Source organism: Vicugna pacos, chromosome 32, assembly GCF_048564905.1.
Source record: "Vicugna pacos chromosome 32, VicPac4, whole genome shotgun sequence".
NCBI lineage: Eukaryota > Metazoa > Chordata > Mammalia > Artiodactyla > Camelidae > Vicugna > Vicugna pacos.
In genome coordinates, this window is record NC_133018.1 from 8,112,543 (window position 1) to 8,136,910 (window position 24,368).

General features: G+C 51.6%; 2 protein-coding genes across 4 annotated transcripts in view; both read left to right on the plus strand.

Annotated features, from left to right (window-relative positions):
• Positions 1 to 3,461: 3,461 nt before the first annotated feature.
• Positions 3,462 to 12,412, plus strand: CRYBB1 (crystallin beta B1). Its single transcript, XM_006213553.3, has 5 exons — positions 3,462 to 3,861; positions 5,616 to 5,734; positions 9,254 to 9,386; positions 10,150 to 10,292; positions 12,142 to 12,412. The coding sequence occupies exons 1-5, from the start codon at positions 3,598 to 3,600 to the stop codon at positions 12,323 to 12,325; spliced, it is 843 nt and encodes a 280-aa protein (XP_006213615.3). The 5' UTR covers positions 3,462 to 3,597; the 3' UTR covers positions 12,326 to 12,412.
• Positions 12,413 to 16,896: 4,484 nt separating this feature from the next.
• Positions 16,897 to 24,368, plus strand: part of TPST2 (tyrosylprotein sulfotransferase 2) — a 47,523-nt gene continuing 40,051 nt past the window's right edge. Inside the window, exon 1 of one of the 3 annotated variants that reach the window (XM_072953203.1) lies at positions 16,897 to 16,982. The gene's annotated coding sequence lies outside the window, so the exon portion shown is untranslated. Of the gene's footprint in view, positions 16,983 to 17,270; positions 17,277 to 23,492; positions 23,510 to 24,368 lie in introns of those variants that run through there. The other 2 variants (XM_072953204.1, XM_072953202.1) reach the window with 2 other exon arrangements.

The window sequence follows — 24,368 nt, forward strand, 5'->3', positions numbered from 1 at the left end:
CGTTTTACAGATGAGGAAACAGACTAAGGAGGGGGGAAGGGATTTGCCTCGGCTTCCTCATCTGCAAATAGGACTAATCCTCGAGCCCTCACCCTCCTGGTGAGGATCACAGGAGCCAAGTCAGTCAAATGCTCAGAGTGGAGCCACCCAGCATGGGGTGGGGGGACAACACCCTTTACCTCTGCCCCCACCATTTGGCTGGTGGCCCATTGCCCTGGGGACATGGAACTGCCCCAGACATCTTGGCCTTGAATCCCAGACCTGTGGGTGGCCTCACACCACAGGCATCTTGGCCCTCGCTCCAGCAGTTGCCTGGCCCTGTGGGTTCTGGCCCCCTCCCGGGCCTTGGCCCAGGATGAAAGTCTGGAGAGGGGGCCTGGGAAGGGGGAGGTGCGAAGTGGGGGTGCAAGGGCAGAGCTGGCTCCAGGCCACAGCGATCTCAAGGCGGAGCTGGTCTCCATGTGGAGTCTGGGTCCCTGAACCCATAGAAGAAGTAAGAATTTCCTATGCAGAATCCCCCTCTCCCCTGACCTGCAACCTGCAGGCTGGCCTGGCTCAGCAGCGCCCCTGGGTCCCCCGAGCCCTGGCTCTACTGTGAGTTCACACTGTGTGGCTTTTCCACTTGTGAAATGAGGGGATTGGATGATGTGATTTTTGACATGGGCTCCATTGTTCTGATTCTATTGCTCTGTTTGACGTCTGTCTCTGTCTGTCCATCTGTCTCCCTGTCACAGTCCGTCTCCCCTTCCACCCCTCTGTAATTCTGTCTCCATCATCTGTTTCTCTGCGGCTCTCCACTTCTCCCAATCAGCCTCCCTATTTCTCTCTCCCTATCTGGTTTCCCCAGCTCCTCCGCACACTGTTTTCCATTATGATCCCCTTGGTGTGACCATTTTCCCTGAAATTGGTTAAGAGCGCATCCTGTGTCAGGCTCCATGCAGGGTGCTGGAGCCCAGTGGTAATGAGAAGAGCTGGGGCTGGGGGCTTCTCAGAAGCAGCCCCGAGGCAGGCAGTCATGTTCCTGGCCACCAGCTCCATCCCTGGGGTCAGATTGTGGGGGGGTGGGGGGGTGGGGGGCAGTCTCCAGGCTGGTCAGGAAGGAGTGTATGTATCGGGAGGGGAGGAGGGATGGGGGCCCAGTGTGGGCACAGGAACAGGACCCAGGCCTTGAATGTTCAACTCACCTGGGCACAGGGGTACCCCGCCATCCCTCCCCTAGACCTAGAAGCAGGAAGTCAGGCGAGGCCCAAGGTCCGACAGCCCGAGAGTGAAACATACGGGCCCTGAGCTAGCCTGCCTGGTCCGGTCCTTGCCCTGGCCTCTCTGTGCCCTAGTTTTGCTCATCTGCTAAATGGGTGTAATGAAAGTACCGGTAAAGTGGGTTGTCCTGGAATTGACCCAGGTAGCACAGGTAATGCATTTGGTGCCCCCCTTGGTCACCTTTTTTCCCTCTGCAGCACCCAACAGGGACACTTACGCCGCCTGTAACTGCAGACACAGAGGCCCCTTGGTGCAGAGACTTGGTGAAAGTCACACAGCACAGAGTGGCTGAGTCTGGATTCAAACCCAGATCTCCTACCTTCTGGGGGTTTCTCTGTTCCCTGCCCCAGGACTGGCACCCAGCGGGGACCCCGTGGGCCCATCCCCAGGCTGGGGTAGGGCCAGGCAGAGGCAAGGCGAGGTGGCTGCTGGCCAGCGTTTCTGCTGTGCGTGCTGGGTTCACAATGGAAAATGCTGCTCTCCGCAGTCACCAGGCAAGGTCGGGGCTCAGGGTGGCCCCCACTCCCTGCCCGGGACCTGCTGAGCCAGCTCCCCCTTTGTGCCCCAGACCACAGAGTCTAGTGTCTGCCAGACTATAAAATGGGGGGTCGGCCCCTCGTCCCCCACTGCACCAGCCTGCCTGCCTGCCTGTCCTCCAGTGGGAAGTAGCGGGTCCCCAGGTAAGAGGGGACCCACTGCCGCTGCTAAGCGCCCAAGGGGAGGGGAGAGGAGGGGGAGGCAGAGACATCAGAGACAGGAGAGAGTCAGAGAGATGGGGTCATCAGGAGAAAGGCAGAGAGAAAGGGAGAAAGCTAAGGAAAGATAAAAATAGGCAGAGAGAGGATAGAGGGGAGAGAGGAATAGAAAGAGATAAAAGATAAAACAGTGACAAAGAACAGATAGAGAGGGAGATGCAGAGATGCAGAGAGGGAAACACTGGAGGAGAGAGAAACAGAAAGAGACAGAAGAGTAGGTACAGAGAGAAGCGAAGACAGAAATAAGCAGAAAGGCAGAGAGAGGGAGGAGAAGAGGGAGGGCAGGGCAGGGGAGGGAGGGGGAGGAGAAAGATGGGGGCGGGGGGGAGGGAGAATTGAAGGAATGAACACAGCTCCAGGAAGGAACCCAACTACCAGCCCAGGGAATGTTGACTCACAGACTGACTTGGGGGCAGGAGTGGGGGTTAAGCAAAAGCCTGGAAGCCACACATGTGGCCCAGATGTCCTGCCTGCCCACAGGGGACAGAGCCCCCCCAGAGGAACAACAGTCTTTCTCAGGGGAGGCACCAGGAGGGATCTGCTTACCCCAACTAGCTCTTTCTTATAGAAAGTGTTCAGAAATCCTCTGCCAAAAGGTCTTGATCTGCCCTGTCAAATCTGCCCTGGAGTCCCTGGAAATTGTCTCCAAAATTAAAGGGGACATTTTTTCCCAAGGGACAAGGACGAGGCGTTCTTCAAACATTCAAAGACATCCACAACCCCAAAGTAACAAGGAACCACTGGAATTGACCAAAACCCTCTCCACCCAACGCCTACACAGCCACAGCCTTCATTTCAGAACCTAACATGCACCAAACACGCCCTCCTGGGTCCTCCTTTACCCCCCAGTCCCAGGCCCGGATCTGCACCCGCACACCCGTTCCCAGACAGGGCCAGAGGCAGCTGTTTGTCTGGGAAAGGAGAGAGGACCAGGCATCCGGTCAATCTCTGAACGGATGTTAACTGAGCATCTCCTACGTACCAGGTGCTGAGCCAGGCACTGGGGATGGAAGGATGAATAAATGGGAATAAGGATGGCAGAGCAAACCCAATTGCTGGGTTTGTCTGCTTGAGTCACAATTGGAGTTGTACCACTTAGTAGCTGGTACTAGTAAGTGCTAAGTCCACGTAGGAGCTGTGTGGGCTTGGGCAGGTCACCTCCCCTCTCTGAGCCTCAGATTGTTCAGAGGGGATAAGATAGCACCTAAGGCATGGAGTTCCAGTGAGGCACAGACAGATTCATTAACAAATGTAACAGAGCCTGCATCCTGTAAGCAGTCCCAAATGGGACTTCTTGTTACTAATCTGCTGAGGCAAATCTGAAGTTGCCCAAGCCAAGAGGCATGGAAAGTGACTCCAAAGGGCAGTGGAACGACACAGCAGGGGAAGAGTGGGTTAGAAGGGAGGACTGGCTGGTGGAGCTCCGGCAGGGTCAGAAGCCTGGAGGAAGGCATACCAGGGATGAGTGATCCCCAGACAGGAAATCCTTGACTGGAGAGAGATCGGGATAGAAAACTTCAAGGCTGATGTTTTAGAAGGAGAAAGAGGATATGAATTCAAAGAAGCCTGAAAGCGCAGGGTGATGGGGGATGCGAGTCGGGACGCAGCTTGGGGGTACCATTGCGGAATGAACCCAGGCCGAGGGCTTCTTTACAGACCTTTGCAGGTGGGAACCATGTCTCAGCCTGCGGCCAAGGCCTCGACCACCGGGGCGGTGAACCCTGGGCCTGATGGGAAGGGGAAGGGGGCCCCGCCCCCAGGATCAGCCCCAGGGTCCGGCCCCGCCCCGCCCCCAGCCCAGCCCGTGCCGGCTGCTAAGGGAGAAGTGCCTCCTGGGATCTACAAGGTGAGGCTGGGGGTGGGTGGTTGGTCTTCCTCCCCTCTCCTCCCCCTCCCCCCTGATTCCTTTCCACTCCCTTGCCCTCCCCCTCCTTCTCTCCCCTCCCCCTCACCCCCTGCCTACCCCCAACTCCTCCTCTTTCCCCCTCTACCGGCTTGCACCTGCTTATTAGAGTTTGTCGAAAGCAAAAAACAGAAAGAAAGAAAGTGGGCTGGCTTAGCAGCAGGAAACGCCTGCTGTCCCAGGAGGGCAGAAACGCGGCCTCAGACTCTCCTGAAAAGTGTTCCAAGCCGTCGGTCAGGACTCCTGGAGAGCAAGGCGTCCAGTCCCCTGGGACTGGGCTGGGCTGGGTTTCAACCTTAGGTGCACAGAACTGGCTCACTTCACCACCCTTGGTTCATGACACACTCGCCTGCGGTCCACGCGTGGCTGGCTTTTGTTTATGTAGTCGCTTATTGAATGGCTGATTTCAATTTAATTTTTAATACCGCAGCACAAGCCTGCAATCCACCACCCATATTAAACATTCTCTAACTCCAGAGTGTCCCGCGTGAGTCCACATCCCTTGTCCTCTACTCCAGGAACGGCCATCCTGACCCCACCCATCATCTGGTTGCTTGCTTGCTTTTTTATGTACTTCTTTGCATTGGTTACTTAAAAAAAAATATATATATATATATATACCAGACATAATATATATATATATATTTGTGTTTTATTTGTTTTTAACATCCTGAAATATACTGTAGGTAATCGTTCTGGGTTTTTTGTTTTTCTTTTATGAGATTTCTAATAGTCACTCATATGATTGTGCCTTGCTGTGGGTCATTCATATTGGTTGCTGTGTGATATTTTAGAGTGTGACTGGCGCTCCTGACAATCAGTTTGGATGGGTGCTAGCTTTGCTGTCATGAGTGGCCTGGCCAGGGCTTTTTTTATCCGTGTCTCCTGGGGCACACCTGCAGGAGTTTCTCGTGGAAGTACTGTGTCAAAGTATGTGGGCCTCTGCCTTTTACAGCTGGGGAAACTGAGTAAGAGAGGGAACACACTTGCCTTGGTTAAAATGAATGGCAGAGTTTTCCCAACTTGGGAAAACGAGTGAAGAAAAATCAAAACTTTGATGGTTAGTGAAGTGGAAGGGATTGGCTCTATGGTTTGGTGGGTAGACTGGCAAGTGTTTGCTGAGCATCAGCTCTGGGGCAGGGCCTGGGGCTTGGAGATACAGGAATGGATCCACCCATCGGTCTTTGGCGGGGTTGAGTGGAAGCGGAGAGAGGTACACAGAGAGAGACCCAGAAGCAAAGCAGCAGTGACTGTGTGGTGTGTTACTTGTGCTGCTGATGGGGTGAGCACAGTGGGGGAGGGAGTACTGAACCAAGCCCACCCAGGGAGGGGTTATCAGGGAGGGCTTCCTGGAGGAGGTGGTCTTAGCCTAGAAGAGGACAGGGAACATGAGCTCCGGCATGGGGTTGTGTGGTGGAAAGGGGCATTCCAGGCAGGAAGAACAGCACAGATAAAGGCCTGGAAGGAAGACCCATCAGTTCCTAATGATGGTGCAGATAAGAAGTTCAGAAGTGGATGGAAGGCAGGACAGGATTGTTTCACAGACCTTGGCTCGTGGCAAGCTCTCATGTGATCTGGGCATGGCCTGCTTTTATTTATTTGGGTACTTAATGCATATTTGATCTGGAGCCTCTCCACGTTGGAGTTACTCCCCCCTCATTCTGCCCCCTGGGCATGGGGGTGCTTCTCTCCTGCAGCTGGTGGTCTTTGAGCAGGAGAACTTCCAGGGCCGGCGGGTGGAATTCTCCGGGGAGTGCTTGAACCTGGGAGACCGTGGCTTCGACCGAGTGCGCAGCCTCATTGTCGTCTCGGGACCGTGAGTGTTGGGCGGCCGAGGGGCAGTCCTACGGCCGTAGTAAATAATAATAACAAAACAACAGTAGTTGCCACTTACTGGCCACTGCTTCACTCCGAGCCTGCCACCGTGCTGGCGGAGACACACACAGTCGTCCCTTGGTATCCGTGGTGGACTGGTACCGGGACTCCTACCGGATAGCGAAATCTGCGAATGCTCAAGTCCCTTACGTAAGATGGTGCAGTACAGTCGGAACTTGGTATCCACAAATTCAGAACCCGCGGATACTGAGGCCAACTGTATATTATTTCTGGTACTTATTTCAAACCTAAGAGGGAGGAAAGGGAGGTATTATTCTCCTTCTCATTTTACAGGTGAGGAAACTGAGGCTCAGATAGGTGCTTTGATTAGCATAAGGACGCACTGACAGTAAGTCATGATTCTAAGCCCCAGGGAAATGCCATTTCTGCTGTAGGAGGAATCCTGCCCTTCACCAGTGGCAGGAGGACGCCGAAGAGCCAGGTGTCCATTAGCTGTCCCCTCTCCCGGGCATCAGGCAGCTTAAAGGGTAATAGTGAGCATCTGTTGAGTACACACGAGGTGCCAGGCACTGACTGAGGGCTGTATCTAGGTGATCCTAAAGTGCTGTGTGAGGGAGGGGCGATTCTTATTCCCATTTGACAGATGGGGAAACTGAGGCTCAGAGGGGTTAAGTCCCTTGGCCAGAGTCACCTAGTGGTAAGTGGCAGAGCCTGGTTTCAACTCAGCTTGATCAGTTTCATCCACAGCACTTTTATTACCATGCTCGCTCCACAGCCTGCCCCTGACCCTCTGGGCTTCTCTGGGCTTCTCTGGGCCTTACCACCATACAAAGCAAGAATAATTGTCCCTTGGACATTGTGACTGCACCGTCTTCAGCCCCTGTGGACTAAGCTCAAGGCACAGGGCCAGCCCCAGGACAAGACCCCCAGGGCTCTTTTGCCCCTTGTCCTTCCAGTACAAAAGCCCCCAACAGATGTGATCAGCCTGTATGCCCAGCATCCCGGGGCTCTGGGCAGTACAAAGAGCAGAGATGGGCTTTGAGGTCAGACAGGTCTGGCTTTGAATCCCAACTCTCTCGTTTGCCTTATTCAGCGCCTGAGCCTCAGTTTCCTCATCTCTGAAATGGGCAGAGTAGTAGTCCCTACTACCCTCTGCTGGATTATGCTAAGGTCTGAAGGAGATAATGCAACATGGACCTGGCACTTTGTGGGTGCCCAGACATGGCAGGTGGCAGTGATGATTATTTACTTTCCTCGTTGCCCTGTGGTTTTAGCTAAGTCACCCTGGGCCAAGGTAGGCTCGGAAGCGCAGCCCCACCCTCAGATTTAAAGCCCAGCTGGGAACAGAAGCTACCGGATGTGGCCAGTTTGGGTTTTCAGGCTTTTTTTGGTGTCAGTGACTCAAACCCAGAGTACTGCTCCTCAAACAAAGATGCAGCTGGTCTTTGGTGTGTGCTCCGGGGCTGCGCCCAATGGGGAGAGAGAAGAGCCTGTGGTCCAGGGCCCTGGGTCTTTGCCAGGGTTGAAAAAAAGATGGAGGGGATGAGGTGGGCAGGGGGAAGGGAGGAGAGGTGTGTGCCCTCACACAAGCAGCGAGGGGAAGGGGAGGCTTCAACTGACACCTGACACCATCATGTGACTTTAGACCAGCGACTTAACCCCTCTGAGCCTGAGTTCCCATATCTGAAACTTAAGATTCCTTCCCTACCTCTCTCCTTGCTGCTAAGACTCAAATGAGCCATAGGAGATGAGAAAAGGCACAAAAATAAAGACTGACAATTCCTCATTCAGATAACAGGTCCTCAGTGGGCAATGTGACTCCTGAGTCAGACCGTTTTGGAGGAGGGTGGCAGGGTGGCAAGAACACATCAGTGTCTGTCTTTCCATAGGCAGAGCCCTCCGGCTGCTTCCCTCCCTCTTTAATCATAAAATATATTACTCTTTGTGCTTTCTCCTTTAGACCCTCATAATCTCCTGATGAGGTAGATGCAATCATTTCTTCTCCTTTACTGAGGCTTGACAAGCTTAAGTGACTTGCCCAAAGTCACACAGAAAATAAATGATAAACTGAGATTAGAACTCAGGTCTATTTCCAAAGTCTATGCTCTTAACTCCTACGTGGTGCCGTCTTCCAAGTCTCCCTTCCCATTCACCCATGTATAGATCAACCCATTCATCCATCCATCTGGCCATTCATTCTCCATCCATTTATTCATCCCTCTGCTTACCCCTCCTTCCATCCATTCTCCATCATGCATTCATCCATCCATCGTTACACTTATCCATGTACCCATCTGTCCATCTCCCCACCTACCCATCCACCTATCCATCCACTCATCTACCCATCCATCCATCCATTCATCCTTTTCTCATATACTTGAGACTAGGCAGGGCTGAGGCAGATTCAACTGTCTTCTGGAAGAATAAGTCTGCATCTTCAATTCTGTCATTTCAATGTGGATTCTTCATTCCTCAGACAAGACCTGAGGCTCCTGGAACACATTCTGTTTCAGTCCATGATGGTAGCCTGGTCCCCCATGAAATGGGGACCACCTAATTTCCCTGAGAATCCCTGGTCCCTCTAACACAAGCTCGCTTCTCATTCTCAATCAGGCTGCACAGAGAAAGCTTTCAAGCTTATAATTAGTCCTTTTCGAGGACTGAAGACCTTCATGTGCACAATCACATTTAATTCTCATAGGTTTCTGAGAGGTAAGTGTTACCATCACTTTCCTCCCGCTGCCCCCATGTCAGCTACTGCCTCCTGTATGCCAGGCCAGTCTTTTCCAAACATGCTTCAAGCACCGTATCCATTTCTCCCTACCCCCATACCTCCAGGACTGTTACTTATTTCAGATGTTTAATTTAAAATGATCTTTTTTGGACACAAATAACTGTATATCAGAAGAAGCTTTACATCACTTTTACAAGCAGAAAGCTAATATTTTGCTATAAGTAAAAGATATTCATAAAAATGCATACAGTAACAAGAGCAGGGCTCTTACAGCATTGCCTGCTCAAGGCTCCGGGCTGGTAGCCTGTTCTTCCTTTGCTACAATGAGAGGTTAGTAAGTGTTAAAGGCACATTAGCATCCAGTGAAGACTTTCTCCTAGCTGTAATCAGGTTTAAAAAAAAGTCTTTTTATGTACTATTTCCCCTAAAATCCTCAGAGTACTTAAATCACATGTGAATCCTGCATCTGGGGCAACATTTTGTTCATATCATTACACACATGGTCTCATTTCATCCTGCACCAACTCCAAGGAACTAGGCATAATAGATGAGGAAACCGAGGCTCAGAGAGGTGAAGCAACTTGCCTGTGGTCACACAGTCAGTAAGTGGTATAGCCTGGGATCCAACCCACTGGCCTTGGGGCTGCCTTACAAGGGGGAGATCAGAAGGCACGTGGTGGGGAGGGGACTTCTGCTAATGATTTCTCTCTTTTCTGCCTTTGATCCTCTGGCCTTCCCCACCCTCCCCATCTCTCTCACATCCAGCTGGGTCGCCTTTGAGCAGTCCAATTTCCGGGGGGAGATGTTCGTCCTGGAGAAGGGCGAGTACCCGCGATGGGACACGTGGTCGAGCAGCTACCGCAGTGACCGGCTCATGTCCTTCCGACCCGTCAGGATGGTAAGTGGCTCCTGGACCGGGCCCTGTGGATTCATGGGCGAGGACGGGGCAGGTGTGAGGTCTGACATCTACTAGAGCAAGGGAGTCAGATGAGCAAGAGAATGAAGGAAAACCTAATTGCAGAAATCAATCTACAATGGCGAACAACCATGGTACGTGTGGCACAGGTGCCAGGCAGTGTGTCAGGAAACTGGGACTCTGATGCTGGGGAAGGGGACATGGGAGTGGTCAGGGGTGATCAGGGGAGACAGCTCCCAAAGGCTGGGAACCAACTCAGCCATGTGAGCAGCCTTCCAGGGAACAGTACATGCGGAGTTCCTGAAATGAGGGTGGACTGGGTGTGACCAGAAAACTAAAACGGGGCCGGTGTGGCTGCAGCCGAGGGAGTGGAGGGGAGTGGGGTGCATGATGGGTTGGGAGGAATTAAATGCTTCTCTGGAAGATTCTGCCCCTCACTGGCACTGGCTGTGTGCCATTGATCAAGAACCTTGACCTCTCTGAGCCTCTGCATCCCTGATCATAATAATAAAAATAGCAGATACTTTTTTTTTGGAGTACTTGGTACATGCCGGGCATCCTGCTAGGTGCTCTGTATGGCTTAACTCCATGAAGTAGAGGCTGACGCCCCCTTTCCAGGGATGAGGAGGGTCCTTCCAGCCTGGACAGCAGCAATCCCAGCGAGTCCCACCCTGGCCTGAGCAGACAGCTCTCTCTCTCCCCCCCTGCATTCTTCACGCCCCTGACCCAGCCTCTCCTTCCCTAGGATGCCCAGGAGCACAAGCTCTCCCTGTTTGAAGGTGCCAACTTCAAGGGCAACACCTTGGAAATCCAGGATGACGACGTGCCCAGTCTCTGGGTCTACGGCTTCTGTGACCGTGTGGGCAGCGTGAAGGTCTCCAGTGGAACGTAAGCATCTCTCTGGCCAGGCCCTCAGCCCCTGCGTCAGGCACAGACTCAGAGACTGTCCCCCTTATTGAATATGACATCAGACGGGCAGGAAAGTTCCCGGCTCCTTCTCCGTTCTGCCAGTGCTGGTGTCAGGGTTCCACCAAGAGAGCTTCGTTCCTCTGGGGAGTGGAGTCGCACATTATTGCTTGTCAGTGTTGCTACTTGTCAGTGGCAACGATCCTAGCAGTTGGTTCTTAAAAGCTGGAAGATGGGGAAGAATAGGGGCCTCTAAACCCCTATTTGGACTGCAGGAATAATTAAGCAAGGGAGGGCAGGGAGGATGTTAGTAGGTGAGTCTGTAGGTGTCTAGGGAAGGAGAAATTTAGGGAAATCGGAACCTCTGGGGGAATGAGCAGAATGTATCTGAGAATTGATACTGTGTCCTGAAAGGATATGACCTTGTCACCGAAGTGCTGTGGACCCTGGGTAGGCCACGTGCCCCTCTCTGTGTCTCAGTGTTGCCATCTATATAGTGGGCACACCAGATGCCTTGAGTTCAAAGGACTCTGTCTGCTCCGAACCCTCAGGATTTGAAGCTTTCAGAACACAGCCCCACGACCCCATGTCTTTGAGAACCCAGGGAGGACTGGATGCCCAAAGGAGGTCACTTTATCCATCCTCTGTCCCCAAACAGCCATGCCAGACACCCTGGTCTCCTCTAAGCAAATGTAAGGTGACTACCTGTCCACCACAGACTCTTTCTGAGATCCTGTAACATCGTCAGGGCCCTGGTCTTTTTCTTTTTTTTTTCCTCTTTCCCTGAAAAGTACCCCTTCCTTCAAGCTATCTGAAATGTATTAACCATTGCCTGTGAGTCAGACATTGTGCCAGGCACACTGAGGGAGGCACAGATGAATAAGGCTCAGTCCCCACCCTCAGTGGGTTCTCAGTCTAGCAGGGAGGTGTGAGTGTACCTGTGAGACGGTGTCTGATGGTTCTAGGTAAGAGATGGTCCACACAGGAGGTCAGAGGAGGGAGGAAGGTTTCTGGGACCGGGGCGTGTGTGCTGGAATGGAGAGCAGGTCTGAGGCTTATCTGAGGAGGCTGGAACTTAAACCAGACTTTGAAAGCTGGGCAGGGGGCTGGGAGATGCCTAGAAAGATCCTCCCAGCAGAGGCAATGACAGAATTAGAAATAAATCATTGTTAATAACTTACATTAGGTGCTTACTGTGTACCAAGCACTGTGCTAACTACTTTCAATGACTAGTTCTCAAGTCTTTACAACGCACCTGTGAGACAGGTGTGTTATCATCTCCAGTTCAGATAGCAAGCTGGGGTTCTGAGCAGTCATCTGCCTCGATTCTCCCAGCTGGTAAATGGCAATGCTAGGATTTGAACTGGGTCTGTCTGCTATCACAGAATATGCGTTCCCAACTAGCGCGCACAAATCCACTGACAAGCAAAGGAAACCATTTTTGAAAACAAGGCTCCCCCTTCTTATCTTTCTCATTGCTAACCAGCCCCTAGGCCCCATCTTCACTCCCTTTGCTCCTGTTCTCTGAGCTCCAGGTCACCACTTTTGGTGGGATGTGTACTAACACCCTAATAAATCAGCTACCATGAGCATCCCCACTTTCTAGAGGAGAAAACTGAGGTCTGTTAGAGAGGTGAGATCACTGGCCAAAGCCAGTAGGAAGCCAAACCAGCACAGAGGAGCCCAGGTGATCCAGGCTCAGGCCCTCACAGGTGAGGGATGGAGAGCCGACTGCAGGGGTGGCTGGAGAACCAGCCGGTCCAGGTGGGGGTCTCGGTGCTAGGCAGTGAGGCTGGCTGCCTCCACGCTGTCCTTCTTGCTTTCCTTCCAGCTGGGTCGGCTATCAGTATCCTGGCTATCGCGGGTACCAGTATCTCCTGGAGCCTGGCGAGTTCCGGCACTGGAACGAGTGGGGGGCCTTCCAGCCACAGATGCAGGCTGTGCGCCGCCTGCGTGACAGACAGTGGCACCGTGAAGGCTCCTTCCCCGTGCTGGCCACGGAGCCCCCCAAGTGAGTCCCCACTCCTCTCTTCTCCCTTGCCCCACCCTTCTGCGGGCTCATCTTCCCCATCTTCCCCATGCAAATAAAAGTTCCTAAAGCCAAAATGTCTCCTGCGTCTGTGAACAGACATATGCCTCAAGGTCCCTTGTCGTTGCTGGCCTGTGACTTCCTCTGTCTTGACAATTACAATAATAAAAACAGCAAGCACCACTAAGTCCTTCACATTCTCTTAGTGTATCTTTTGGACTACTCTAGGAGGCCAGTATGATATAATTATTCCTATTTAACCAGGGAAGAAATTGAGGCCCAGAGAGGGGAAGTGACTTGCCCAAGGTCACACAGCTAGCATGGCACAATTTGAACCCAGGCAGTCTGGCTTCAGAGCTACACCCTTAAACAAACCTGTGTTTTCAGATTCTTCTCCTTCATGTACCACTCTCCTGATTTTTTGCCTTCTCTGCTTACCATCTGTTTAGTTATTTACTTAATATTTTTATTTGAATAGGCAATCTTGTGTGCTTCAGTGCACTGATTTGTAAATAAAACTTTAGAACACTACAGGATATGGAAAATCAGCATCATATGTCAGAGATAGAGCAATCATCTAAATGAGTACAATTTAAAGAAGGCCAAGTATTGAATTCTCAGCAGACACCACTGCTTGCTGAAGGTTTTAAGGCTGCAATCTGCTCACTCTTTGACAGAATAGGTGATGAGTGAGAGTAAGAGACAGGTATGAGAGACATGCTTGAACCAAACAGATTTTTCTCCCTGATTCAATCAAAGAAGACCGAGAAGAACGTTATTTTCTTGTATCTGATTCAGTGTTATTTAATCCTGGGTCCAAGTTCCACCTGGAATCACCTCTCCTATTGCAAATGGCACGAGCCGTGCTCTGGAAATCTGCACCAGGCAGGATTGACTCTATATAAACAAGTGGCATTGATTGTTCTTAACCATTAATCTAGGCAGGAAGCCTGGGGGAGGTGTTGCCATGGATATCTTCCTGGAGGCGGGAATATTAGAAGGGAGCCTTGAAGGATGACGCAGGAGCTTGCTTGGTAGAGAATAGGGGAGATGACATTCCAGGTAGAGCAAATGCCAGGGTCCCTGCTATCCCATACCTTTGTGCAAGTGATAAAAGTTGCCTCTTCCTCAAGACATTTGATTGCCTTCCACCAGAAATTATTTGTATAAATCTGTGATGTATATGATGTCAGTATGGTACCCTTGAGCTGTGCCCAAGTACAACTGTACTTGGCAGCCCCAGAGCACCATGGGCAAAGGCACAGAGGCTGAGAGAGCTTGTGGTGGGTCCAAGCAGAGCTTATTAAAGTGGGAGGAGTCACTTGGTGGTTGTGTGGCTAGAAGTCGGGCATGGGAAGAGAATGCTGAGTGTGGCAGAAGCGGAGGCTGGAAAGAAAAGTGGGGCCTCCTGACAGCCCACTCTGTGGTTTGGCTGAGCTTCACATAGAAGATCTTCCCCTCCAGGACGTGCGTTTTCTCTCTTCCTCCCATCCTCGTTTTCCCACCCTCCACCCTCCAATTTGACCAGCATCTTGTGTTAGAAGACAGGCTGCCTTGTCTTGAACTAGAAGTAAGGATTCCTGGGTAGGAATTAGGAGATGTGAGTGTTAACCGTGCTCTTCCGTTGGAAGCTGCAAAGTGTTGGACAAATCACTTCCATCCCCAGGGCCTCAGTCTTCCTGTCTGTGGAAAATAACAGCTCAGATGTCCATCCAGCCTCAAGATTCTAACACTGGGATTCTGTGGTTCCAAAATTCCGTGATTCTCCAAGATTCTGTAAATGATCTCTAAGTGTCCACGGTTCTCTGATTCCAGTGTCAAGCTACATAGATGCCCATTCTCAGTTCCTAAGGTGTGTGAATGCCGCTCTAAAATTCTACTGTAGTGGACTCCTTCGAGCCACACAAACCCAACTTTCATACTTCTTCAATGCTGAGACCTCCCTGATGGCAAGGGGCACCAGAATATTATGATCCAAGAAAGAAAAAGAGAAATACTATCCATTCAGATGTAACACAGCTGCTTTCTGATCACTTGGAATTTTTATTTCATACTTACTGAAAGAACTATTTTAAATTTATTTAGACATCACTTTTTCGGTGTATCCATCTTGTGAGTCCCATAAAAGGAAATCACAATAGAAATCCATCAATTAAGTGAGTTCTTAAACTTCTTTGCAGTCGGAGTCTATATCTTCCAGGCTACTTTCCACTCACAGCGGGTGACGTCCTTACCTTCTCACAGGTGTTATGTGAAGAAGAAGGTGCCTATTAGCATTGCTGAATCATAACATATACACTTGGGAAAACTAACCGGCAAAACCCAGAAGAAAATAACAAAGAACTTATTTTATATTTAATTTGTTTTATCCATACATTTATTTAACTTTTGCTAATGAATTCATGAATAAGCAAAACATGCAGTAATAAAAAAAAACCCCAGAAAACAAATAAAAATTACAAGCCAAAATAGCGAACAAAGGTAAAAATAAACAGGGGAAAAACAGGAACATCTAAAAAGCCCAGGAGTGAATGGGACAAAGAGTCATCAACCGATGGTTCCTTCCATGGGTCCTGGTTCCAACATGTCTCTCGAAATGTGAGCATCTCACCACCTGGAAGAGAATTTCAGAGCTTAAAAATAAGTCACATTTTTTTGCTCCGAAACAGAAACTTCCAGTTTTGACTTCATTAGCTTGAGACGTGAAGGTGTTAGCTGAGTTGGGGGTGCTGAGAGGAGAGGGACCAGGAGATCATTCTGGTCCCTTTCTTTAGGGCCACCACTGAGACCTGCCAATCTTGTCTTCTAGACATCTTTGGAACGCAAACACACCCTCCATGCCCCTAGCCCTGCCTGGGTCGACCTGCTTTCCCTGGAGTACTTCCAACAGCCTCTAAAACAGTCTCCCTGCCTGTCCTCTTCTGCACAACAGCCAGAGGATCTTTGCAGAAAGCAAAGCTGACGTGTCTTTCCCCAACTGAACTCCTCCCCTATCTCTCCATCTCTGCAAGACGAAGTCCTGACTCCTTAGAGCGCAAAAAGCCCTGCAGCATCCAGCCCCTGCGGACCCCCCTGATCTCCTCTCACCCCACCCCACATCCTGTCCACTCTGCCCTTCATGCAAGGCTCCATGACAAATGTCCTCCCTGCTGGACCTTTGTCCCTGCAGGTCCCTGTGACCAGAACCTTCTTTTATGAACTCTTCAGGCTTCAGTGCAAACACCCCTGGCTCTTCTTATTTGGACCAGGTTAATTGCTCTGTACCTAAGTCCACAATGCTCGTTGGAGGGTCCAGATTCCCCTACTCAGATGCACAACCCTAGTCCTCCTGTTACCTGCTGACTCGCTCAGGAAATGCATGTTGCTAGAATATTATTAAACACATGCCCCACCCATTCAGACCTCTTCCCTTGATCTCCATTTCTCCACCCAGAAGAGGATATTATAAAACACCCAGCAGGGTTACTATGTAGTTAGTCATACTAAGCCTGTAATATGTGCACAATGAACACTATATAACATTATTTTATTGCTTCCAGACCAGTAACAGTGGGGCTCCATGGAGGCAGGGGATTTCATTTTGTCAGTTTTAGCACTTTCTACATGGCAGGCACTATTTATTGGACATATGAAGAAATTAATGAATGAGCTATGAATAAACATATGGCTGACCATGGACAAATTAATGTCTGCATGTCATTTTTTCCTTATCTGTAAAATGGGGATGAAAATAGACCTCTCACAAGGCTATTAAAGGTTTGAATGTGTAAATATAGAAAGTGTTTAGAACAATGGCTAAATAGTATGTAAATATATATATAATATATAGGTAGTTATATATATATATATTTGCTGTTATGGTGGAACTATTACAGAAATTTATTTTACATAGATAATATATACACATGGCTAAAAAAAATTCAAGCAGAACAAAGAACAAAGGTTCACAGTGAAGAGTAAGACCGCATTCCTTCCTCCCCTTCCTTCAGGTACTCAATGTACATGCATATATAGACATATAATCTTTCCCATTTTACAGATGGAGAAAGGGAGGCACAGAGAGGTTAAACTGAGCTGAGATCTACTAGCCTGGAGTTTTATTTTATTCTTGTCTATCAGGGTTTCACAACCTCACATTCTTGACATTTTAGGCTGGATGCTTCTTCGCTGCGGCGGCGGAGGGCGGCCCGCAGGACAAAATTACACCCTCCTTGAGAACCACTGATGAGTATGAATTGTATGATAGCCTGTCTCTCTTTTCTCTCTGTTTTACACAAGCAGTAGCATAAGAACACTCCACTCCCTTGCTTATAGACAGAAGGGAACTGCTCTTAAACAGAGCTACCCCGGGAGGAAAAGTGGTGAGCCGCCTATCCTGGGGGTAAGCCGGCAACGCAGACCGGGGCTCCACTGCCGGCTGTCAGCAAGCGGGGACGCCCCGCCCCCACCGCGCGGTCCGGAGGCGGGGCCGAGGGGGAGGGGAGCGGCGGTGGGCGTGGCCGCGCCCCGGGCCCGCCCCCACGCTCTACGTCACGGCGCCGCGGCTCCGCCCCCGGCGCGGGCATCTCCCCCTCCCCCGGCCGGGGAGGCTGGCGAGCCGCGAGTCGCTGGGCGCGCGGCGCTTTCTCGGCGCGCCTCGCACGGTAGGTGGCCCCGGGGCGGCGCGGGGGGCCTGGCTTGCAGCCGCCGGCAGGTGGCCGCCCGCGGGTCGGCCTCGGGCGCGGGGAAGCCCTCGGCCCTCGCGGCTTCTTCCCAGGCCCGGCGCGGCTGCTCGGGCTCCGGGGCTGGTTGCTGGGAGGGAGGCGGCGCGGGCGGGCGGTGCGCGAATCCGCACCCGCCCGGAGCTCTGAGCGCTTTCTGCCGGGTGCGGCGGAGACCTGGCCCCTATGACCGCGATTCCGGCTTCGGACCCTGCGTCCGGGAGGCGCTCAGCGTGTGTGAGTGTGTTTGTGTGTGTTGGCGGGGGAGGCGGCGTGTCTCCGCTGTCTGAGTCCCTGACCCCTCCCCGGCGCGTGGGGCCCCCAGCGCGGGCGCCGGGACGCGCCGAGGGGCGCGTGGAAGTTAACTTGCAGTCGCCGTGGAGTTGTAAGGCGTATCTAAAGCTGAGGGACTGGGGGGCGGAAATCAATGCCTGGGGAGAGGGGGCACCAAGAGTATTCTATAGGGGCAGCCCTGGTGAACTTAGGGGTCACCCACCAGGAGCGGGGAGGAATCTAACCAGATGATCTCACCGCCCTGCAACCTCCCCCTCTCAGTGAGAGCTGAACGGAAGGTTCCCCGTAAACCTGGGACTGGGAAAGGGGACATGATCACCAAGGTTGGGCACAGTCTGTTATTATTATATAGGACAGAGGTCAGGGTCTGGCTTTTCCACTTAAAGGCCCGTCCCCTGGGAAGGAAAGGTGGGACCCATCCGATTGAGTGTAATAATTTGAGAGGCCTATCACCTTGTCTGCCTCCCATTTTGCAGATGGGGAAACTGAGGCTCAGAAAGATCATGTGTCCATGGCCCTAGATCCCACAGCTAGGACGTGGCAGAGCTGAAATTCACCCTCAGGCCCCCTGACTTCATGAGTCTTGTAGAGATGTTGGGGAGGAGGGCTGGAAAACTCCTACTCATCCTCCAGAAGCCTCCTCATACTGCACCTCCTCCTGGAAGCCCTCCCTGGAACTCTCCATTGTTGGGGGTTTCCTGTTTTGAATCCCACAGAGGTAACTGGCCCTTTCCCACACTTGTGAGCCTCTTTGCAGGTCTGTCTCCCATTCTGGGCTGTGGGCACCTCTACCTATGTCCCATCTCATATCCTTTCGTTCAGCTGGGTGGCTTGATGGTTAGGCAAGGCCTCTGGGTTTGGACATACTTCAGTGTGACTCACTCTAGTTTAGTAGTGATGTGGCCTGGGCAAGTCATTCCCCCTTACTCAGCCTCAGTTTTCATGACTGTAAAATCGGGTTTATTGTATCATTTATGAACCATTTTAACCCACTGAATCCCAGTTGTGCTATTATTTACTTAATGTATATATTTATATCACCTTTATAAAAATATCATATAAGTTTTAAAATGGTAGCTTTATTGATAGAACTCATATGCCACCCTTTTAAAGTATTCAATTCAGTGGTTTTGGGGGATATACACAGAGTTGTGCAACCATCCTCACTGTCTAATTCTAGGACATTTTCATTACCCGAAAAGAAACCCTGGGTCCATCAGCGGTCCCTCTCAATCCCTCCTCCCGCTAGCTCCTGGCAACCACTAATCTACTTTCTGGCTCTATGGCTTTGCCTAGGCAGGACATTTCATACAAATGGAATCGTGTCCTGTGGTCTCTTGTGATTGGTAGTTTTCACTGAGGATGTTTCTACGGTTCGTCCGTGTGATAATATACGGCAGTACTTCATTCCTTGTTTATTTTAGTATTTCATTACTTTTTATGGCTAAACACGTATGGATATACTGCACTTTATCCATTTATTAATTGTTGGGCATTTGGGTCGTTGCCACTCTGGGGCTATTTTGAATAATGCTGCTGTGAAAATTTGGGTACAAGTCTGTGTGTGGGCGTGTGTTTTCAGTTCTCTGGGGCATAGCCCTAGGAGTGGAATTGGGGTCACATGGTAACGCTACGTGTTACCTTTTGAGGAACCACCAAACTGTTTTCTAAAGCAGCTGCACCACTTTACAATCCCACCAGCAGCAGATGAGGGTTCGGATAATCTTGAACTTAGTCTTACGTGGCTGTGATCTTGGAAATCACCGGCTCTGATGTGCTCGTTGTAAATTATTGTCTAACACACGAAATTAAGCTCCTCATTAGCAGAGTAACCATGCAGAGTGACCGGGAATCTCCGGGACCATCAATTAGGGAAACAGATCAGGTCTGTGGAGCGCTTAGCTGAGTTACAGGTGCCCCACGTCCCTCCTGTAACAGTGATGGACATTGGTTGAGGGCCTACTGCTAGACTCTGAGCAGGACAAGGGGTGGCAATGAGGAAGCCAGGGGCTCTCAGTGCCCACCCCAGGACCTGGCGCTGGGTCTGGTAGTGCCTTTAGGCACCTGTGCGTGGGATAAAGGAAAGGGGGGAAATGGCTCACACCTTCCCACTCCAGGCCAGCAGGGGTCCCTTGACAACTGAGGATCCTTGAAGGCCAGGGAGACCCTTGGAGGGTTTCCCAGATGGCAGCCCTAAGGGAAAGCCTGTCCCTTGGCTCCAAAATAGGGCCTGGTCTTGCCTGTGCTCACCCCGCCCCCATACCCCCATGCTCATTTGAAGGTGACCTCCCCTGGTGGCCACATCGGGGGCCTAAGTGAGCCACCGCTTACTTCAAGAGGTGTCACTCCCAGGCCTGAGACCAGCAGTCCTGAGTTAACAACGTCCCACCTGTGACATCCCGACACACAAACATCTCAACCCTTCTCCCAGGTGGCACCCCCGCACCTGGAATGCCCACCTCTCCCCTCACACTCTTGGCTTTCGGTGACAGTGAGGCTGCCCAGGAAGAGCCCAGGTCAGAGGGCCGAAGAACAATCCCTTGCTCCAAGGTCATTGGTTCTTCCTGAGGTTGAACCTGTCACCTACTGCTTTGGGACCTTCAGCCAGCGTTGATCTGTGTGTACCAGGGTCCCAGCCAACAGCCTCGCCTCGCCTCTCCTCGCCTGGGCAGCTCCTTTTTAGGGGGAGCTGTGGAGACCATGCTTTCTGGTGGCCTTGTCCAGCCTCTCCTGCTTTTATGCATTCAGGCAGACTTTCCCTTTCTTGGCCTTTTTAAATCCTGAATTCCTGTGCTGGAAGAAGGCAGCCTGGGGACATGGAAACAGGGTTGAGGAGGCAGGCAAGGGGCTGCCCCTCTCTGGGCCTCTCTGCCGGGGAACGAGGGTGGACTGAGTCTGAACTCGGGTGCAGTACCACCTTGGAATCAGTGAGGCTGTCACATGCATTATTATTATTATTTTTTATTGAAGTGTAGTCAGTCTACAGCGTTGTGTTAACAGATGCATTATTGACGTGACTCTGGATCAGTTTGTAGCAAGAGCGGCAGGTCAGAAGTAGCTGGTATTGGTGATTGGACAGCCCGGGTGTGACCTGCGTGGCTTCGTTTTGCCATGTGGCATCGTCTTGGAAACTTGTTTGGGTGGCAGCTCCTGCCCTCCCCACTCGTCACCTGTTCTTAACACATGCAAAGCCCCTTGTCCTCTCAGAGTCATCTGCCCTCTCCGGGGCTGCGCCAGGGAAGGTTCTGGGATGCCCTGCTTGGGTCTCCTCCACCCCAGGGGCTGCTGCGGCCCGAGGGTTTGTGGGAATGATTCATTCAGAGGTGCCCGAGAGCTGGGCCAGGCCCCAGAAATGGCAGGGGGGACCTCAGAGGGCAGTGCTTACGTGCCCCGGGAGGAGCCTTTGTTACCTTGCGTGCTCAGCTCAGCTGGCGGGTAGCTGGCCCGTCTGCCAAGTGAATTCTTGCATCAGCCAGACTTTTGACCTGGGCGGCTGTGGCCAGGAGGTGGCGGGCAGGTGGAGGTGGCCAGAAAGTGGGTTTGGTGATAGCGTCCTCGAGGGCGATGTGTCTGAGTTCATCGGCTGCCTTCCCTTTGCATCCATTTTCTCGCGTGCAGGACAGAGGTGCAAATAGGTCCTACCTCCTGTGTTGCACGGGAGGGGTTGTGGGGGTCAAGTACCCACCCTGCTGCCAGGCAAAGTGCCAGACCCCAGGGTCAGACCTCTTTGGAATCTTCCAACATGTCCCTTTGTGAGCCTCGGCGTCCCCAGCTGTCCAGAGGCAGTAAATACAAGTGTACTGTCAACGGGGCTTAGTGGGCGCCAGGCAGTGTTCCAGGTACTTTGTGTACTTGAACTTGTTTAATTCTTCCAGCGGCCCGGTGAGGTGTAGACGCTGAGGCACAGAGAGGTGGAATAATTGGCACGAGGTCGCCCAGCTAGGATGGGAGAGACGGGGTTAGAATCCAGGATCTACACTTGAAATTACCATCTTACCCGTTCTCAATACTGTCTTAATGCCTCACATGTAGAAAATGCTCAGAAAATGTCAGTTGTTATCGTTTCATTATTATCGAATTATTCTTATATGTTACAGCAAGGTAAAATTATTACGTGTCATTAATAATAATTCATCCTCTTCCCTGCCCCTTTGATCACACGCCTTCCTGGACAGACGGACTGAGCAGGGCTCTTGGCTTGTGAAGTCTAGATTCCTTCCCTCCAAAGTCCCCCCACTCCCTCCCTCTTCCCCCACTCCTGTGAGCATTTGGGGTGGGCTAGAGCTTGGAGGCAGCTGGATCCCCGCTCTGCCTCCACATCGCTGTGTGACATTGCGCCAGTTGCTTCCCCTCTCTGAGACTCAAGTTTCCCCACCTGTGAAATGGGCGGTTGGGCTGTAACAAGCTGTCAGTCAATGGCTTCGACCCCTGGGATGGTTTTTGTTTAGCCCCCATGGTGTTTGATTTTAAAACAAGAAGACATTCAAATATTTTTAGAGAATAGTTTCAGTGTCTCACTTTTTAGGGAAACTCAGGAGCTTGGGCCAAACCATCATGACCTGAAGCTGCCCCAGAGATGGATGGCCTGGGCTCTCCTGGTCCATCCCCATCGTCTCCTGGCCTCGAGGGCCCTCCAGCCCAGTGCACGTCTTCAGCGCTCTGAGAACACCAGGGACCTGCCTGAGTGTCACTTGAACAACAAGTAGATCCATTGCTTTAAAAAACAATATTTATATTTTTAACCACTGGCTTCAGTGTTCTCCAAGAGTTCTTCCAGCTCTGCTTTGTAGACCATCTGAGGCTGTCTGAGGCCTCTGATACCTTTTCTGCCACTGTAAACTTTCAAGGCTTTTTAACACACTCAGCCCTTGTCCCGCTTCCACACTCCCTGAGTGAGGAGCCCCTATCTTTGAGCCCCAGGGTCCCACCTTACCTGGCTCAGGTCCCTGGCTAACCCGCTGGGAAATATTTGGGGCCAGCCGAGGTCCCTCTGCTCTGAGTACCGGCCAGTGTATGTCTGTGTTCCAACGCATCTCCACCACCTGCACAGCTGTGGGGACACCATCCCATACCCTCTCCCTGTCCTCACAGGGTCCCAGGGAGACATTTGTTATTAACAGCTCCATTTCCCGGAAACTAAGTCTCAAGTCACTTTCCTGGGGTCACACAGGCCTGATACGACAGCACCGGAATTCCAACCCAGATGCGCCCAACTCCAGTGGCTGCCTCCTGGAGTCATCCATCCAACCATCCCTGCTCAGAGCCACTGAGTGATGCCTCCTCTAGTGTCTCTGGTCACTGCCATGTCCTCAGCCCGTGGCACTGGGCCTGGGTCATACTGGGCACTCAGTGACTTGCTGAATAAGGACACGTGGCAGGTTCTCAGCTAGATGCTGGGGTGCAGGGTTCAGGAAGCCACCAGGTCCCACTTTTCCTGGAGTGAACCGCTTGGCGAAGGCATCAGACAGGACAGGAAAACAAGTAAATTACATCTCTGACCCAAGGTGCCAAGCTGGGAAGTCAGTTACCGCACCCCTCAAACTTGAGCTCTTTCACGAATCCCCTAGAGACCTTCCCAAAGTACAGATTCTGCTCAGCAGGTTCGGAGCAGGGCCTGGTGACTGCGCGCTACCCAGCTCCCAGGGGACTCCAGGATAGTTTCTCTAAAGACCACACTTGGAGCAGAGACAGCCTAGATCAGAGGTTGGCAAACCACTGCCCGTGGGCCACATGCGGCCCACTGCTTGTTTTTGTGAATAAAGTTTTATTTTCATTTTGTCTGTGGCTGTTTCTGGGCGACAGTGGCAGAGTCGAGCGGTTCCAGTGGAGACTTTGTGAAAGTGATGATTCCTGGGCCCTTTACGGAACGCCTGGCAACCTCGATCTACTCATCTCTTGGGTCCCTTCATAATAATATTTTGTGATTCGGTGAGTGTCAGGTGGTAATCAAAATAATGATTGTAGTTAACATTTGAGTGCCTCCTGGGTCCTTAGTTCTTTGCAGGTAGTTTTCTTAGCTCAATGCTGTCATAGTAACACTGTTGTATTCGTTTTGTAGGTGAGAAAGCTGAGGCTCACAGGGGCCAGGAAGTGGGTGAGGCCAGTTGGAGCCAGGTCAGCTCATTGTTGTCACATCAGAACTTCTGCCTGGAAAATTTTCGCAGAGCATAGACAAGGTCTTGGTTTGATTTCAACCCATCCCAGGGTGCTTGGTACCTTCATTTCTTCCTTTGTCCTCCCACTGAGTCAACAAATGGCTGTGCAACCCATCTAGGAGTTGGGGGCCTTGCGGAGTCCTGGGAGGATGTGGGGGATGCTCAGCCCTGTGCTTTCCAGGGGAGGAGGCAGAGAGCCAGGGGGGCCATGCAGGGTGCTCAGCTCTTTGGGGGACACTGGCACAGGGATGAGAGGCAGTCAGGGAAGGCTTCCTGGAGGAGGGGTTGCTGATTGTACCCATAGGAGTTAGCTGGGTAGAGGAAGGCAGGAAAGCTTTTCTAGGAAAAGGGAACCACAGGTGCAAAATTGTGGCCTTGCAGGTTTGGTAGAGTTCATGGCACAGACATTTTAGTATGTGTGTGTATGTTGGGGGAGGGAGGCTGTTAAAATTGGCCATGTCAGAGACCCTGGACTTCACCCTGGAGAATACAAAAGAGTTTTCCTCTCCAAGTTCCCCTTCATCCTCTGATGACTTCCCGGACAAAGTCTTCAGCTAACTCCTTGCTTCTCTCCAGATTCCTCCTGATTTACTAAGAGCAGACCTCTGCGGGGCTCCCGGGGCGGGCGGCAGCCTTCAGCTCGGAGGCATAAGGATTGCTTGTGTTTGTTTTTGCAGTTATTTTTTAATTTAAGCTGAGGGTGAGGTTAGAGTATCTTTCAAGAATGTTTTAACAATATTGAATCCATTGAAGAGAAACATTAAGGAGGTGAGAGTCAGGGGGCTTCCGGCTGTAGCCAAGTCACGAAGGTGGTCCTCAGCAAGTGGGAATCTGGGGAGCCCCATGGCAGGAGGTGGGGGTTTTGGAGGGGGCCAGACAA